Source organism: Aspergillus japonicus (assembly GCF_003184785.1).
Source record: "Aspergillus japonicus CBS 114.51 unplaced genomic scaffold BO86scaffold_13, whole genome shotgun sequence".
Classification (NCBI taxonomy): Eukaryota; Fungi; Ascomycota; class Eurotiomycetes; order Eurotiales; family Aspergillaceae; genus Aspergillus; species Aspergillus japonicus.
In genome coordinates this window covers 149480-163151 of record NW_020291650.1, presented here as the reverse complement: position 1 = coordinate 163151, position 13672 = coordinate 149480, and the positions used below count along the sequence as shown (strand labels likewise).

General features: G+C 53.3%; 5 protein-coding genes and 1 non-coding gene across 6 annotated transcripts; 3 read left to right on the top strand and 3 right to left on the bottom strand.

Annotated features, from left to right (window-relative positions):
- The first annotated feature begins 2 nt into the window (after positions 1-2).
- Positions 3-2109, top strand: BO86DRAFT_358623 (putative vacuolar sorting receptor (Mrl1)). The gene is made up of 4 exons (XM_025669749.1): positions 3-735; positions 787-1077; positions 1127-1253; positions 1698-2109. The coding sequence occupies exons 1-4, from the start codon at positions 359-361 to the stop codon at positions 1854-1856; spliced, it is 954 nt and encodes a 317-aa protein (XP_025529403.1). The 5' UTR covers positions 3-358; the 3' UTR covers positions 1857-2109.
- A 1232-nt stretch (positions 2110-3341) lies between these two features.
- BO86DRAFT_387767 (putative C6 transcription factor) lies at positions 3342-6641 on the top strand. Its single transcript, XM_025671674.1, has one exon. It carries the CDS (start codon positions 3531-3533, stop codon positions 6408-6410), a length of 2880 nt encoding a protein of 959 aa, XP_025529402.1. The 5' UTR covers positions 3342-3530; the 3' UTR covers positions 6411-6641.
- Positions 6642-6963: 322 nt separating this feature from the next.
- On the bottom strand, positions 6964-7034 carry BO86DRAFT_t97. The gene has a single exon. It is a non-coding gene; the product is annotated as a tRNA-Gly (tRNA).
- Positions 7035-7393: 359 nt separating this feature from the next.
- BO86DRAFT_387766 (uncharacterized protein) lies at positions 7394-9082 on the bottom strand. Its single transcript, XM_025671673.1, has 3 exons — positions 8157-9082; positions 7973-8054; positions 7394-7905 (listed from the first exon to the last, which is right to left on the bottom strand). The coding sequence occupies exons 1-3, from the start codon at positions 8731-8733 to the stop codon at positions 7791-7793; spliced, it is 774 nt and encodes a 257-aa protein (XP_025529401.1). The 5' UTR covers positions 8734-9082; the 3' UTR covers positions 7394-7790.
- A 459-nt stretch (positions 9083-9541) lies between these two features.
- BO86DRAFT_40571 (bZIP transcription factor) lies at positions 9542-10506 on the top strand. Its single transcript, XM_025674113.1, has 2 exons — positions 9542-9649; positions 9724-10506. Exons 1-2 carry the CDS (start codon positions 9626-9628, stop codon positions 10450-10452), a joined length of 753 nt encoding a protein of 250 aa, XP_025529400.1. The 5' UTR covers positions 9542-9625; the 3' UTR covers positions 10453-10506.
- On the bottom strand, positions 10507-11060 carry BO86DRAFT_40567 (uncharacterized protein). The gene has a single exon (XM_025674111.1). It carries the CDS (start codon positions 10894-10896, stop codon positions 10561-10563), a length of 336 nt encoding a protein of 111 aa, XP_025529399.1. The 5' UTR covers positions 10897-11060; the 3' UTR covers positions 10507-10560.
- Positions 11061-13672: the final 2612 nt, after the last annotated feature.

The window sequence follows — 13672 nt, the reverse complement described above, 5'->3', positions numbered from 1 at the left end:
AAAGAAGGAAAGCTTATCCAGGTGCTGAGTCAGCCACACCCGGTCGGGACTGACTCCGACCGGTCTCCGCACCTGCCATCAATCAATGCGACGTTTCATCTCCGCACATTACGACGACAGCGTCGCGGCTCTTTCCTACGCATCCATCCATCCATCCTCTCGTGGCCGTGTTTGTCTCTCTTTTACCTTGTCCTCTTTTCTTTGGTACCTCCATTATTATCTACCTCCGACCCAACGTCACTCTCTCTTTTTCTCCAGACAACAGGATTGTCTTCTATTTGTTATCTCCTCTCATCGGACTGAGAGCCGTTATCGCCGAAACCCCCGGCTGCCTCCGTAAGGGACACATTCGCCCACGATGAAGCCCCTATCTTCTTCCCTGCTTAAGCTCCTCTTCTGTGTCGCAGCTCCTCTACTTCCTGTATACGCAGCCTCCGATTCCTCGGGTTCCAAGGACTCCCTCTCACCCTGTGTGGTCCGTTCCCCCACCACGGGCTTATTCTACGATCTCAATGCGATTTCCATATCGCCTCCGCCTGCGGAGGGCGAAAAGCCGCGCAAGAACGCTCGGGAAGGCAGCTGGCACGCCAAGGGCCATGACTACGGTGCCAACTTCACAGTCAACATCTGCGCGCCTGTGCTGGAAGATGTGAAAGACGTAGTGGGAGTCGAGAGCGCCCGGTGGAAGAACGTCAGCGCATACTACGAGAAGGAAGGCAAGGTATACTCAATTGGGTAGGTCTACTCCCGTGGGATTTCTTGGGACCTTGATTGAACAGTGTGTAGGCAACAGGCATCCGATCCCTTCTTCCGGGGGCGCAAATTGGTCATGAACTACACGGATGGCTCCCCATGTCCGGGCGACTACCTGGGCAACGGCAGCACCCACACCAAGTCCACCATTATGTCATTCCTATGCGAACGCGACTCGCCTTCGTCCCAGGCAACCGTCTCGTTTGTCGGTACAATGGACCAATGCACGTACTTCTTTGAAGTGCGCAGCTCAGCCGCTTGCGGAGCTACCGCTCCGATACCTCCGAACCAGGGGCTTTCGCCCGGTGGGGTCTTTGGCATCATGTACGCAGTTGTCTTTCACTTGGATTTTCATGTTGCTGACAGTTCATAGTGCCTTGATTGCTATCGCAGCCTATCTTGTAGGTGGCTGCGCGTATCAGCGAACTGTCATGCACCAGCGCGGCTGGAGGCAGTGCCCGAACTACAGCCTCTGGGCTGGCATAGTCGACTTTGTCAAAGTAAGTATACTAGCGTTGATACCGTTCCGTCGTTCTCGGTTTCTGCACCGAGACCTGTCGTACAAAGAATCCGGGAATACAAGGCTTCCGACCTCGCGACTGGATTGATCTTCTCGCTTTGGCTGGTCTAGAGCTTGAATCGCGGGGTGTTGGGAGCTCTCCTACGACATTTCTTGACCTCTTCCCCTTGGTTATATATCATACTGTGCTGGACATGAATAAACATCCTGGAGCTATGGTGCTGGCTGCCCGCCGCGGGCCATCATGGAGCAAGCTGGATTTCCTATGATGCTGTTTGCTATCTAGCCAGTTTCTATACCACGTCATTGAACATTTTGTACTAAATCACAGCGACATGTCTTTATCTCTTCTCGTTTCGCTCTTGGTTCGAATATCAGACAACGTGGAATCAATGCTGATTCGTCCCCTTTTTCCGAACCATAGGACATGTTCGTCATTCTACTCTCCTCCGTCGGCCGGCTCTTCCGGTTCAACCGCTCCCCGACTCTTGGGCACACGCGCGCTTCCAGCTACGGGCGACGAGGTGACCTAGACGCGGAAAACAGACTGATAGATCAGTTGGATGAAGAATGGGACGACTGATTGATGGCCGGCAAATGCATCGGTTATATGACTTTTGCTTTTCATTGCATCGCATCGCATCGCCGTGTGTCGAGGAGATACATGTATTGGCTTTTGTTCGGGTTAATTTAGAGCGTGACACGGAAAATCTTGGTACCCTGTGCTGTGTTCTGGCGGTTGTACTGATATGATTGTTTTCATGTATTTGATGGTTTATGCGCTCGTCTGTCATGTTCACCAGTAGTGGAGTATACCAGAGTTATGAAATGATTTTAGAAGCATGGTCACCACAGTACGTCTGGCTTCGGAGGGGTCCAGCCGCGTATGTACAACTCAACGGCATGACTATTGATGTATATCGCAATTCACGCGAGCAGAATCTTGACTGCAGGGACCATTCCAAGTAGGCAAGTAGGCATTAGTGACATGAAGATGCTGTAGATTAGCCGTTCAGACAGAGCAGGATTATTCTGACTCCTGACCTGGCGCTGTTCCCTGCTGCAGATACATACCGTGAGATCCTATCTCTACAGCCATATCTTCATTCGTGGACTATGGGGCACCAAAGCACCCCGAATGAATCATGATTACGGTCGACTACAAACTAGAAGACGATGAAGACTCCCACACCCTGCCACGGTGGCTGCGCAGAAAGAATGTAGAGGGCAAAGCCGGATTCGAACTGGGGTTGTCCCCCCCTGTGAACCTTTAAAAAATGTAGCTGCTCTTTGATTGAGTGTGTGCCACCTACATGGTTACGGGGCCGTGCCAACTGTACCATCTGGCCCGTTTAAAGAATAATGGACAATAACTTAGATTATAACCTTCAAATTAGCAAGAAAATCATCAAGTAGCGGTATGCAGCCTGTCAGAGTCGGCTCTGCGATGGAGTCCAGTAAGGCTTGGTTGTACAGCACGAGTATGGTGAGCTTACTCCATACTTTGCGGGGTATTCTCGTCCCCCACTCGGAACTAGAAGGGCAGACGACAGCTGCAGGGATCAACCGGGGCCCCGAACTATACCGGAATACTGACTACTACTAACTATACTAGTCAGATTTCACTGGGAGTTATTTACCATCTGCATATATACTTACCTACCTACCTGTCTGATTAATCATGAGGGCTGACATCTATGCATGTACGTGACACTGTGACAGTGAATCATGAATCATCCGGAGCGGCCCGCCCATGAGGCAATGACTTACTTGAAGGCGTGCAGTGAGGTTGCACGGGACCTTGACTTGACTCTGCAACCGTCACACTCACAGGGAATACAGTCTGGATAAATGAACGCCTCTCTCGGCTCTTATCCACCGCTATATTTCCTCCTCATGGCAACATTTTATCCAGTCCGCTAAAGAGTTTGGAGGCATTGCGCATTAGTAATCGGCCAACTTGTGAGGAAGGATGAAGGCGGCGGCCAGTCACGCCAAGCAACCAGTCAGCGACCCTGCCAGTGCGATTTCCCCATACTACCCACACCCACCACCGCCATCTCTCGGTTTCAGCCCGTCGTCCGCAGAACCCCATCACCACCAACACCACCACCACAACAACAACTACCCCCACAACCACCACCACCACCCCCCCAGCCTACACAACCAGACCTTGTGGCCCCGTCTCCCCTCGCCCACAAGTCCCAACCCGCCAAACGATGATCTGGGTCTGGTTCTTGGGGTATCTGCACCCATCATGATGGCTCCCGAGTCCGACGACTCCCCTTTGGCCTCCACCGGCCTGGCCTTTGGCCCCGACGATATCACTCTCCCCGAAGACCTCGACACCCACAGCCCCGCCAGCTCGCGTGATCCCGGTAGTGTCATCGCCCCTGGCGATTCCAACTTCTTGCAGGAATCTGGGCCTGATGCGCATCGAGATGACGCCCCCGGGGATTCCGCCCTCAACCCGGACGCACAGCAGAGTGAAAAACCCGCATGGAGCGAGATGAAGACCAAGGCCGGGAAGGAGCGCAAGCGCTTGCCGCTGGCCTGTATCGCCTGCCGACGCAAAAAGATCCGATGCTCCGGCGAGAAGCCCGCCTGCAAGCATTGCTCGCGCTCCCGCATTCCCTGCGTCTACAAGGTCACCACGAGGAAAGCGGCCCCCCGCACCGATTACATGGCGATGCTCGACAAGCGGCTCAAGCGCATGGAGGACCGGGTGATCAAGACCATCCCGAAGGAAGAAACGAGAGACATGGCTGCCATTGGTCGGTCGGTGGTCCGGCCCCCGCAGCCGGGACAGACCGCGAAAGCGCAGAAGAAGCGCACGGCGGAGGAAGCCTTCGCGGCGGAACTGGATGAGTGGGGCCGGGGCAGTCGCGAAGGTCCGCAGGACACCTTTCCGATGCGCCGGGAGAGCAAGCCAGGCGATGCCTCGGGTCTGATGACGGAGGGGGCCGAGTTCCTGCCCTCGTTGGAGATCCAAGAACATCTGGCGGAGGTGTTCTTCGACTGCGTCTATGGTCAATCCTACCTCCTGCTCCACAAACCCAGCTTCATGCGAAGGCTCAAGGCGAGGACGGTACCTCCCGTGCTCATCCTAGCCGTCTGTGCCGTGTCAGCGCGGTTCTCGACGCACCCGCAGATCAACTCCGAGCCACCCTTCTTGCGCGGTGAGAACTGGGCGAACCCCGCCGCCGCGATCGCCTTGAGTCGCCATGACGAACCGAATATAACCATCCTAACGGTATTCTTGTTACTGGGACTTCACGAATTTGGTACCTGTCATGGCGGCCGGAGTTGGTCGTTTGGCGGACAAGCACTGCGCATGGCTTACGCTCTACAATTGCACCGGGAGCTCGAATATGACCCTCTACTTGTTCAGAAAAATGGCAATGGCTCCCAGCAGCTCAGCTTCACTGACCGCGAGATCCGAAGACGAACCATGTGGGCTTGCTTTTTAATGGACCGATATAATTCTTCCGGGAGCCAGCGCCCGCCCATTGGTAACGAGAAATTCTTACAAATCCAGCTCCCCATCAAAGAGACGCATTTTCAAATGGAGATCCCAGGGCCAACCGAAGATCTAGACGGCGTTGTTTTGAACCCCGTACCCGACGACGTGGGCCAATTATCTAGCGCTCGAGACAATATGGGAGTATCCGCTTACATTATCCGTGCTGTTGTTATCTGGGGACGCATCGTCGACTACTTGAACCTAGGAGGTAAGCGGAGAGATACACAGCCGCTATGGTCGCCCGAATCTGGCTACATGCGCCTCAAGCGACAGATCGAGGAATTTTCCGCATCACTCCCCAGCCATCTTTCCTTCAATTATGAGAATCTTCAAATACACGCGGCCGATCGGATTGCGAACCAGTTTCTTTTCCTGCATATCATTATTCACCAAAACATGCTTTTCTTGAACCAGTTCGCCATTCCACTGTCCCCAGGCGGGCGACCACCGCGGGACATGCCCAAGGTCTTCCTAAGCAATGCTGGGCGTGCCGCAGTAGAAGCAGCTCATCATATCTCCGTGCTGATTGACCGTGCGTCGGCTTATCCCCTGACGGTCCCGTTCGCCGGGTACTGTGCATATTCCGCCAGTACGGTTCATATTTGGGGAATCTTCTCCAAAAACGCACAGCTGGAGGCACGGTCCAAGGAGAACCTACGCCATACGTATCGCTACCTCAACAAGATGAAGAAATACTGGGGGATGTTCCATTATATGGTCGAGAGCGCCAAGGATCGTTATCGACAATTTGCAGACGCTGCTATCAAGGGTACTGTGATAACGCAGAACGGTGGGCAGATTACCCCTATGTTCCAGTACGGCGACTGGTTCGATAAGTATCCTCACGGCATGTCGAGATCTCACTGGGAGGAGCCCGACCCGAAGGCGAAGTCTAAGAACGACGAAGGGGTGATGAGCCAAAGACCCGATCTGCAAAGCGTCGAGGAATTCTTCGCCAGCCTTTCGCCCACGCCACAACCCACTATGCCACGCCGAGCCTCGAAGAGAAGCGGCAAAAGCGACAGCGTCGCCGGCTTTGACCAAGCCACACCACCACAGTCAGTGGGTGAGGTGACTATGGAGGGTGCCCCAGGAATGCTAGGCACCACTGGAACTGGTTTTCCTCAACCCGCCATGTTCAACCACCGCAATGGACAACCGCCGTTCGGTCAAACCGCGTTTGATTTCCCCATGCCGGCTGCTGATCAGCTCCCACAACTCGATCGGCAGTTTGTGTATGGCTCATTCAGCGACTTTGATCCTGCTGCCGCGGCATTTGTGCCTCCTGTACCTGACAAGCCAGCTATGCCGCCGGCGCCACCTGATATGCCTCCTACCCAAGACCCGACTTCTACTATCTTCACCGGGCAGATAGACCCCAACGCGCCATCCGGCGCCGGGGAATACTACCAACCAAGTGCCTGGTTCCTACCATTTAACCTTGACCCGGTCGGTGCTGGAGCAGGGGTCAACCTCGACCCAGCAGCACAGCCAGGAGGGCCGACCAGCAATCCTGTTGGCGGACCCGATCTCTCTGGCTTCGGCGGTGCTGGTGCGATGCCCATGGGTGCGTACGACATGGGGTTGGGGGCGAACCGCGGCTCGCATGCTTGATCGTCTGGCATATTTGTTGTGACATTTATCTTTCTGTGACTCGTGCAGTTGGCACTTGATAATTTTACTTTCATCTTCGTACTTTGGCGACTGATCGTTACTTTGGTTGAACGGGCGGTTTTGTATATTCGGGAGGGAAAGAACCGGAGTTAAAAAGAGCTATGAGTCAGGGGTGGCTGGTTGTATTGCGGAAGTGACGCTTTTATGGCCCGTGACTCTGGATGTATTATGTAGGTGCTATATACCAAGAATATATATTCGACTTCAAAAGTAGACTGGGGTGTCTTTCGTCCAGCGATGGTCTACTAACAACCGAAGGTATATCTTTTGTAGTATATCCAGAGGACTCGAGGGACCCTTCCCGTGCTACCCGTGCTACCCGTGCTACCCGTGCTACCCGTGCCGACCTTACCAAGAAACCGACTTAAATGACATTGAAAGTACAGAGAATAACTTCAGCCAACAAAATTGGAACACGAGAGAGAGGTTTTGCCTCGGAGGAGTAGAGTAATCACGGAGTCAAAAAGCAAAAAAAAAAAAAACGAAATCCAAGTGCATCATCCGTGAATCGAACACGGGCCTCATCGATGGCAACGATGAATTCTACCACTAGACCAATGATGCTTGTGATATTATTTGTCGTCAGTTGAGTAGCTATGACCTACGGCTTTTTGGCGACCGGGGGGCTGGATATCGAATGGCCTGACTCTGGAGATGTTCTTCGGATTCAACAGCTTCAGGCCTTCGTGTCATGAGCGGAGCTCCGAGAGAGATGTACTTGGATACTACTACTTTCTATGACTACCGCAACCTCTTCCCCAGTCGAAGCTTGACAAATGCATTGAGACGCCAACTATTTCGATTCCACCTTCCGTCGACTACCCTGCCTGAGGCATCACGGTGTATCAAGATAGTATAGTTTCTTCCGTCGCATCTAAGCGTGTTTCAACGATCTATACACCGCTGTCCGATATTATGAGCTTTTCCTCATTCATTCCTTTGACATCCACGCGTTCTAGCATTAGACTAGGCCGCATCTCAACAATACCAGCCTCAACGCCAGGTGACAAGATCTTTTCTACCCGCAGAGCACTCACGCACCGCAGGATATCCTGGGTCGGCTCTTTCCCGGGGGAAAACACGGAGACATGTTGAAACTTGCTAACATCTAGGCCCATCGAGATTACAGAGATTTTTCACTTGGAATCTTTATATAGGAGTCGCTAAGGGATGGCGCGAATGCTGCCGTACTAGGCCTGCCTACACACCTACACAGGCCCTCCCCGTCACATATTCCACCCCCACCCCCAGACAGCCCTGATCTAAGTTGAAACCATTGAACGTATGAAAGCCAGCCACATCCGTCTGGACCAACCGGACCTACGACGACTTGGGTCGCCCGACCCGTTGCCGCGGGACCGAGGTCTCCAACGCTGCCACGATCTCCGCTCCAAGAATATAGATATTATAGCTGGGGAAGACAATCCACAGACCACTACAACCAACTGATCAGCCTTTTGCCCCGCCTCTACAAGATTGACAGGGGGAAAAGTTCAACTTACTTCGGAATCATCCAGAAGAAAACCAAGGTCCAGAGATCATTGTGACCGATATTCTCAAACCCGGAGAACACCTCATTCAGCCCTGTCAATGGATATCAAGATCAGCAAATCCGTAGTCCCATCCACTCCTTTTCATTCCTTCGGAGAGGTCGAAAGAGTGGGCCCCGGGCTGAGCGCAACCTACAATAGAGAACCGTCTTCCCCACCGTCATCACCGACGCACTGTACGCGACCAGCAGCGCCAGCGCGCCCGTCCGCCCCGCCACGACCTTCGTCTCCCGCAGGAACCAGCCCACCCCTTTGTGCGGGTGGCGCGGCTGCCCGCCGCGGCCGGTGGCCGTCAGGCTGGTGCCGTGGCGGTAGACGACGGCCAGGTAGTAGAGGTACCCGGCGCTCTCGAGCAGGTTCAGCACGGTCTGCGCGGCGGTGAAGCCGTTGCGGGCGTTGAAGGCCGGCCAGCCGTAGATGTAGTCGATCGTGCCGTACAGCGCGTAGGGCGTCCACAGCGGCGAGTGCAGCCGGTGGCCCGGCATGGAGTGCGGGCGCAGCAGGACGTAGCCCGCGTCCCAGAGGACCAGCGGCACCGAGAACACGAGCCACAGCGTGATCGCCGTGGAGGGGGTGTGGACCCATTTTTTGGTGGTGGTGGTGTTGTTGCTGCTGCTGCTGTTGCCGTTGGCGCTTGGGGATCGGGATGTTGTCGAGGGGGAGGTGGGCGGTGGTGGTGGGAAGTCGTCGGGGTGATGGCGGGTTGAGACCATGGTTGGTAGGTTGGTTGGGGCTATTGAGTGGGATTATTGGTGCTGTGGGTGATGAGGAGGAGGAAGCGTTGGGAGGAGGTGAAGGTAGTGGTGGTGGTCGTGGTCGATTGATGAAGCTCAGGGAGTGGGAGGGAGATTGAGAGCTCAATGAATGAATGAATGAATGAATGAATGAATGAATGAATGAATGAACGAACGATGAACGGGTTGGTTGACCCGAGGACGGCTAGTGACGTCGTGCAGGTTGCATGCAGCCACTCATAGCTGAGTCGTGGTTTCCATGACAGTTCCATGGATTCATTGATGATTGAATTGACCGCTGGATCTGTCATATTGGGATAAGCTAATCGATGCCTTGGGTCCTAAGCATTGTGTGGGGAGATGACATCTTTTTGCACAATCGCTCCATGAGATCATCTTCCATCTGGCGTGTAAGGTACGTACTGTTGTACATACTGTATTGTAGCAGACTATACTACTAGTACTGTGTGTTTCCTTGACGAGCAAACGTGATCCCGTAAATCCACATCTCAAGGACATCTATATCTAATCTGCTACCATGCTAAAGTTTCCGAGCTATGACCTCCAGCCAGTGGGTCGGTTACAGGGTGGTTTTGCTGCCAAAATCCCTTATCTCGTTTCAATCTTTCACGCCGTCGAGTTCGCCCTATCCGTCCTAATCGGGCAACGGACCCCGAGGCGGGCGCGGGGGCGACTACGGCATTCCGTTTCTGCCAGAAACGCCCGTGGGGGGAAACCATCTTAAATGAAGTCATAATTGCATGTGAATCTACTCCCTACTCCGTAGCTCCTCGCACGGTCGGTAGATTTATGATTCTTGGCTCCCCAAAATCCTCTGTTTCCTAGACATTAAACACTGGTTCACAGCAGAATGGATTCGCCATCGCCTCCAAGGGTACATATCTAGCACCCCGTGCCCGCTCTGTCAAGGCTTTCTACAGTACAGTGCTGACCAAACATCACACGCAGGTTGCAGATAGACTTGCACGCATCCGAGAGAACCAGCGAAGGAGCCGTGCCGAAAAGCTGGCGCATACTCGCGACCTAGAGAAGAAACTAATCTCCCTGCAGGAGATAATCCGGCAGAATGATGTTTACCATCGACTGACGGTCCAAGGTCTCGAGGACGAGAACCGGAGACTGCGAAGTTTATTGTCGGATGTGGGCTTATCGCCCACCGCGATTGAAGAGTATCTAGACAAGTCGGTGGAGGACCCAAGTCCCACGCAGAAGATCGCCATTCCTAGTCTCCCTCGATCGGAGTCTGGCGTGCAGGCTCCCTCGAGTCGTGGCCCTGCCCAGCAGACATGTCGCTCTGAGAGTACTCCTGATACTGCGGGGGCATTGCCACCTCCAGAATCGAAGCCGGTCAATGATTCGAGCGAGTCTACAGTCGAGATCAAGGGTCAGTCGATGGAGAAGGGTCGAGAGAAATCCCACGGCCAGTCAGTGTGTGGCTGCTCACCCGATGAAACCGGAACGTCATGGCCGGATAGTAAAAGTGGCGATGTCCTGAATACCACTCTCTGCGCCATCGCCGACGAGCTCATCACACAGTACAACACGCGGGGTGTCGAGCTAGACGAGATTCGACGCAAGCTTTGGGCGGGCTTTTCCAGGGGTCTTACCACGGAGGAGGGCTGCAGGGTGCAGAACCAGATTCTGTTCCAGGTTCTTGACGAGATTAGCAACAACTAACTCGCCTCTGTAACCCCTACAGCTGACTCCCAGGGCTCAGCTCCCTAGCTGGCACGGATAGCTCTAGGGTGTATTCTATCAAGTTGAAGGACAAGAAAAGTTTATGATTTACGCTTCCCACCTCCGCTTCCTGGCATACCACCGAACTGCATACACCATTTCCAACAACACCGGCACCTCAACCAGTGGCCCAACGGTAGCAGCTGGCGCCTCACTATCCAAGCCAAATGTGACAATTGCCACTGCGATTGCCGACTCGAAGTTATTACATGCCGCAGTGAAGCTTTGTGTGCACGACAATCTGCAGTATGGAGTTGATCGCCTCGAGGATGACGCAGTATTCGCCACCACCGCCTGCAAATCCTGTCCAGACAAGAACCTGTGTCCGTCAATCCTGCACTGCATGACATTGCGTCCCTGGAAGTGAGAGAGTGTACATACCATGGCAATGCAATGCGCAATTCCAATCAGAATTAGGCCCTCTCTCAGACCTCTCTCGCCTAGTAGAATTGCCCAGGTCAGACCCCGCTGCGCCCAGCACCAATACTTAATCAGCACGTTTCTTGGGTCTCGTCAGTTTCGAAGGAGGACGGATGCATACCATGAACAAAGGCGCAATGATCCAATCGACCACAATACTGAACCCGATCTGAATCCATAGCTCTCTCTTCCGTAACGAACGGTGTAGCATCATGACCAGGAGACCGACTACTGCGTTAACGTACTCGTTGTCAGCATGATACTATCTACCTTACCTAGAATAACCAACGAATGCAATATCTTTATCTACTAGCCAGCTGGGCTTTCCCTTACCAACCAGCACAGAAACCCCGACGAATTTACCCTTCTCCAGAGCCAGATGGGCTGTCAACCAATCACCGTCGAGTGACACACTCTACCTACAGGTATGTGGTAATGTCATGTGACCTATAGTACCGCAAGGTTTACCTGCTGGAGGAAAATCGGATTCAGGACAGTAAGATTTGATACAGGACGCCATCCGAGGTCAGGGAATTAGAAACATCGACGTCCTACTGATAAACCTACTGATATTAAAGTGACCCGAGATCTTGGGGATAGGGGTACATTCCATCACGCTGGCCTTCTGAAGGTATATGCATACAGTGTATGCTTCGGACAAACTATACCTTGTTAGTATGCTTTCTAACACAGAACCCCTGCCCTGCAGGCCTGGCCCAGTAGAAGGTGGCTGTGTAGAACAGCCGGCGCGGGAACCATATCTCGATAAACCCTTCAAGAAAAAGCCCGCTTTCGAGCGATGGGGATAGATAAATCGCATCTGAACCCTAACTACGGAGCTCTTGCAACTGGACACGGCTTATCGGACTGCGCTAGGGATGGAACAAGGTGAGGGGCGCCTCTTTCAGGTGACCATCTAGGTCTCTTGTGTCCGATATGGTACTCCTTGAAATCCGAGGTCACTCGGACGAACACATCACGACGGAGAGTAGATCGTATCCCGTCCTTCGGGACGAGATGCCATCTCCTACGCGCCACAACGCCTATATCCCGGTAGTCGGACGAGTCGGGAGTAAAGATATCGGGAAGGATCATGGTGCATGGGCGGCAGGGCTGCACTGCACTGCTCTGTACTGCACTGCACTGCTCTGCACCTGATGCTCGGGGAAGAACGCGGCGAATGGATCCGGGAGTCCAAGTCACCTGAGCCCTGAGTCTGCAGATCTCGGGAGAGGGAAGGGAATGCCGATGCTGGGGCTCGGAGAGTCGGTTGGTTGGTTTCTCGGGGAGAGGAACGGGTGTATTTACTGTACTGTACCTGATCTTCAGTGGTTTGTGCTTGGATACTTCACTTCGGGTGTGTTCTACGGGACAAGGTTTGGCCTGCGGGCTTTGGGTTATGATAAGAGGGGGCTTTTGATGCAGTCTGGGTGGGCGATAGATTGGAACAGTGCTGGATTGGTTTACTGGATATACTCCTTTTGTTGGATTCGAGTGCAAAGGGTGTTGTTGCTTTCTAGCGTCGTTGATCTAGCGGTACTTCTGATCCTGGATGCTGATGTTGAGGGTGAGAGAGAGGATTGGGATCTGGCTATGATGGTAGCCAAGTTTTACCCGGGTTCGAGAGTGTCTATGCGAGATGACAGAGATGGTTTTGTATACTTTGGTCCGATGTACTTGAGATTGCTATCAGAATGACCCGGGAGTATACCGTGGAGGACTACAATCTCTAGATAACCGAGGATCTTAGCAGCTGGGATTTGTGTCTTTAAAAGCTACCATAGGAAACATGACCACATGGACAGTTGAATGATCCGACAAAGCACAGAACGGCTATGTTCAGCCTACTTGCGCTACAATCATGTTTTCTGCATCGCAGTCGAGGACCTTCCGGTGCCGGGTCCGCTATCGGCCGGGGTGGTGTCCTGCCCGCGCCGGAATTCGCATTCCGGGGTATCAGGCGATAGCGGAGAACCCTGGACAGTCCACGAGGGGGGCAGAGTACACCACTTAGGTAGTAGTACTGTACATTAGATTATTCTCGTGCCAGAATACGAAGAGAGGATATGTGGAGAAAACGGAGAAATACTCTCCACTCTCCAAGTACATGTACTGTACGGCTTCTGTCGAGGCTAGAAAGTGCTAGACACAATTGTCGGGTTGTTGGGCAGTCGCTTAGTGTGGGACTGTTTAGTCCCGGAATCGTGGTCTTCGGGATGACGTTGAAAAAAAAAAAAAAAAAAAAAAAAGCAAAGAAAAGAAAACAAACCCCCACGGAGGGTTTCCCCGCAACCCCAGCCCAGCCCGCGCCAAATTCGCTGCGCGGACCGAGCACAGTCCGCAGGGTATCCGACAGGGAAATTTCGACGAACTGCGAGAGAACGTCCACCTCTCACACTGTCTGGGTAAATTGTCGGGACATTATCCTTTGAATAGGCTAAGATGATCGCAGTGCATGCGTGCCTGCATCGCTGCCCTCTAGTCTATTGGGAAGGTAACAGCACATCTCAAATGCAAGCCTGGTGTTGGCTGGGCTTGCTCGGAGTCAATGCGCACCGGGAATAACCTCAGTCCAGATGCTCTACATCCTCTCACCAGAGCACCAGGCCGAGTTCGAGAGGATTCCCAAGCTAACCCTGGGTCTGGCTAAACCACGGGGAAATGTCGTCAGACCGTACCGTAGGTATACTGACTCATGGATGAGAAATCCATGCAGTCTCAATGCCGACTGCCGAGAACC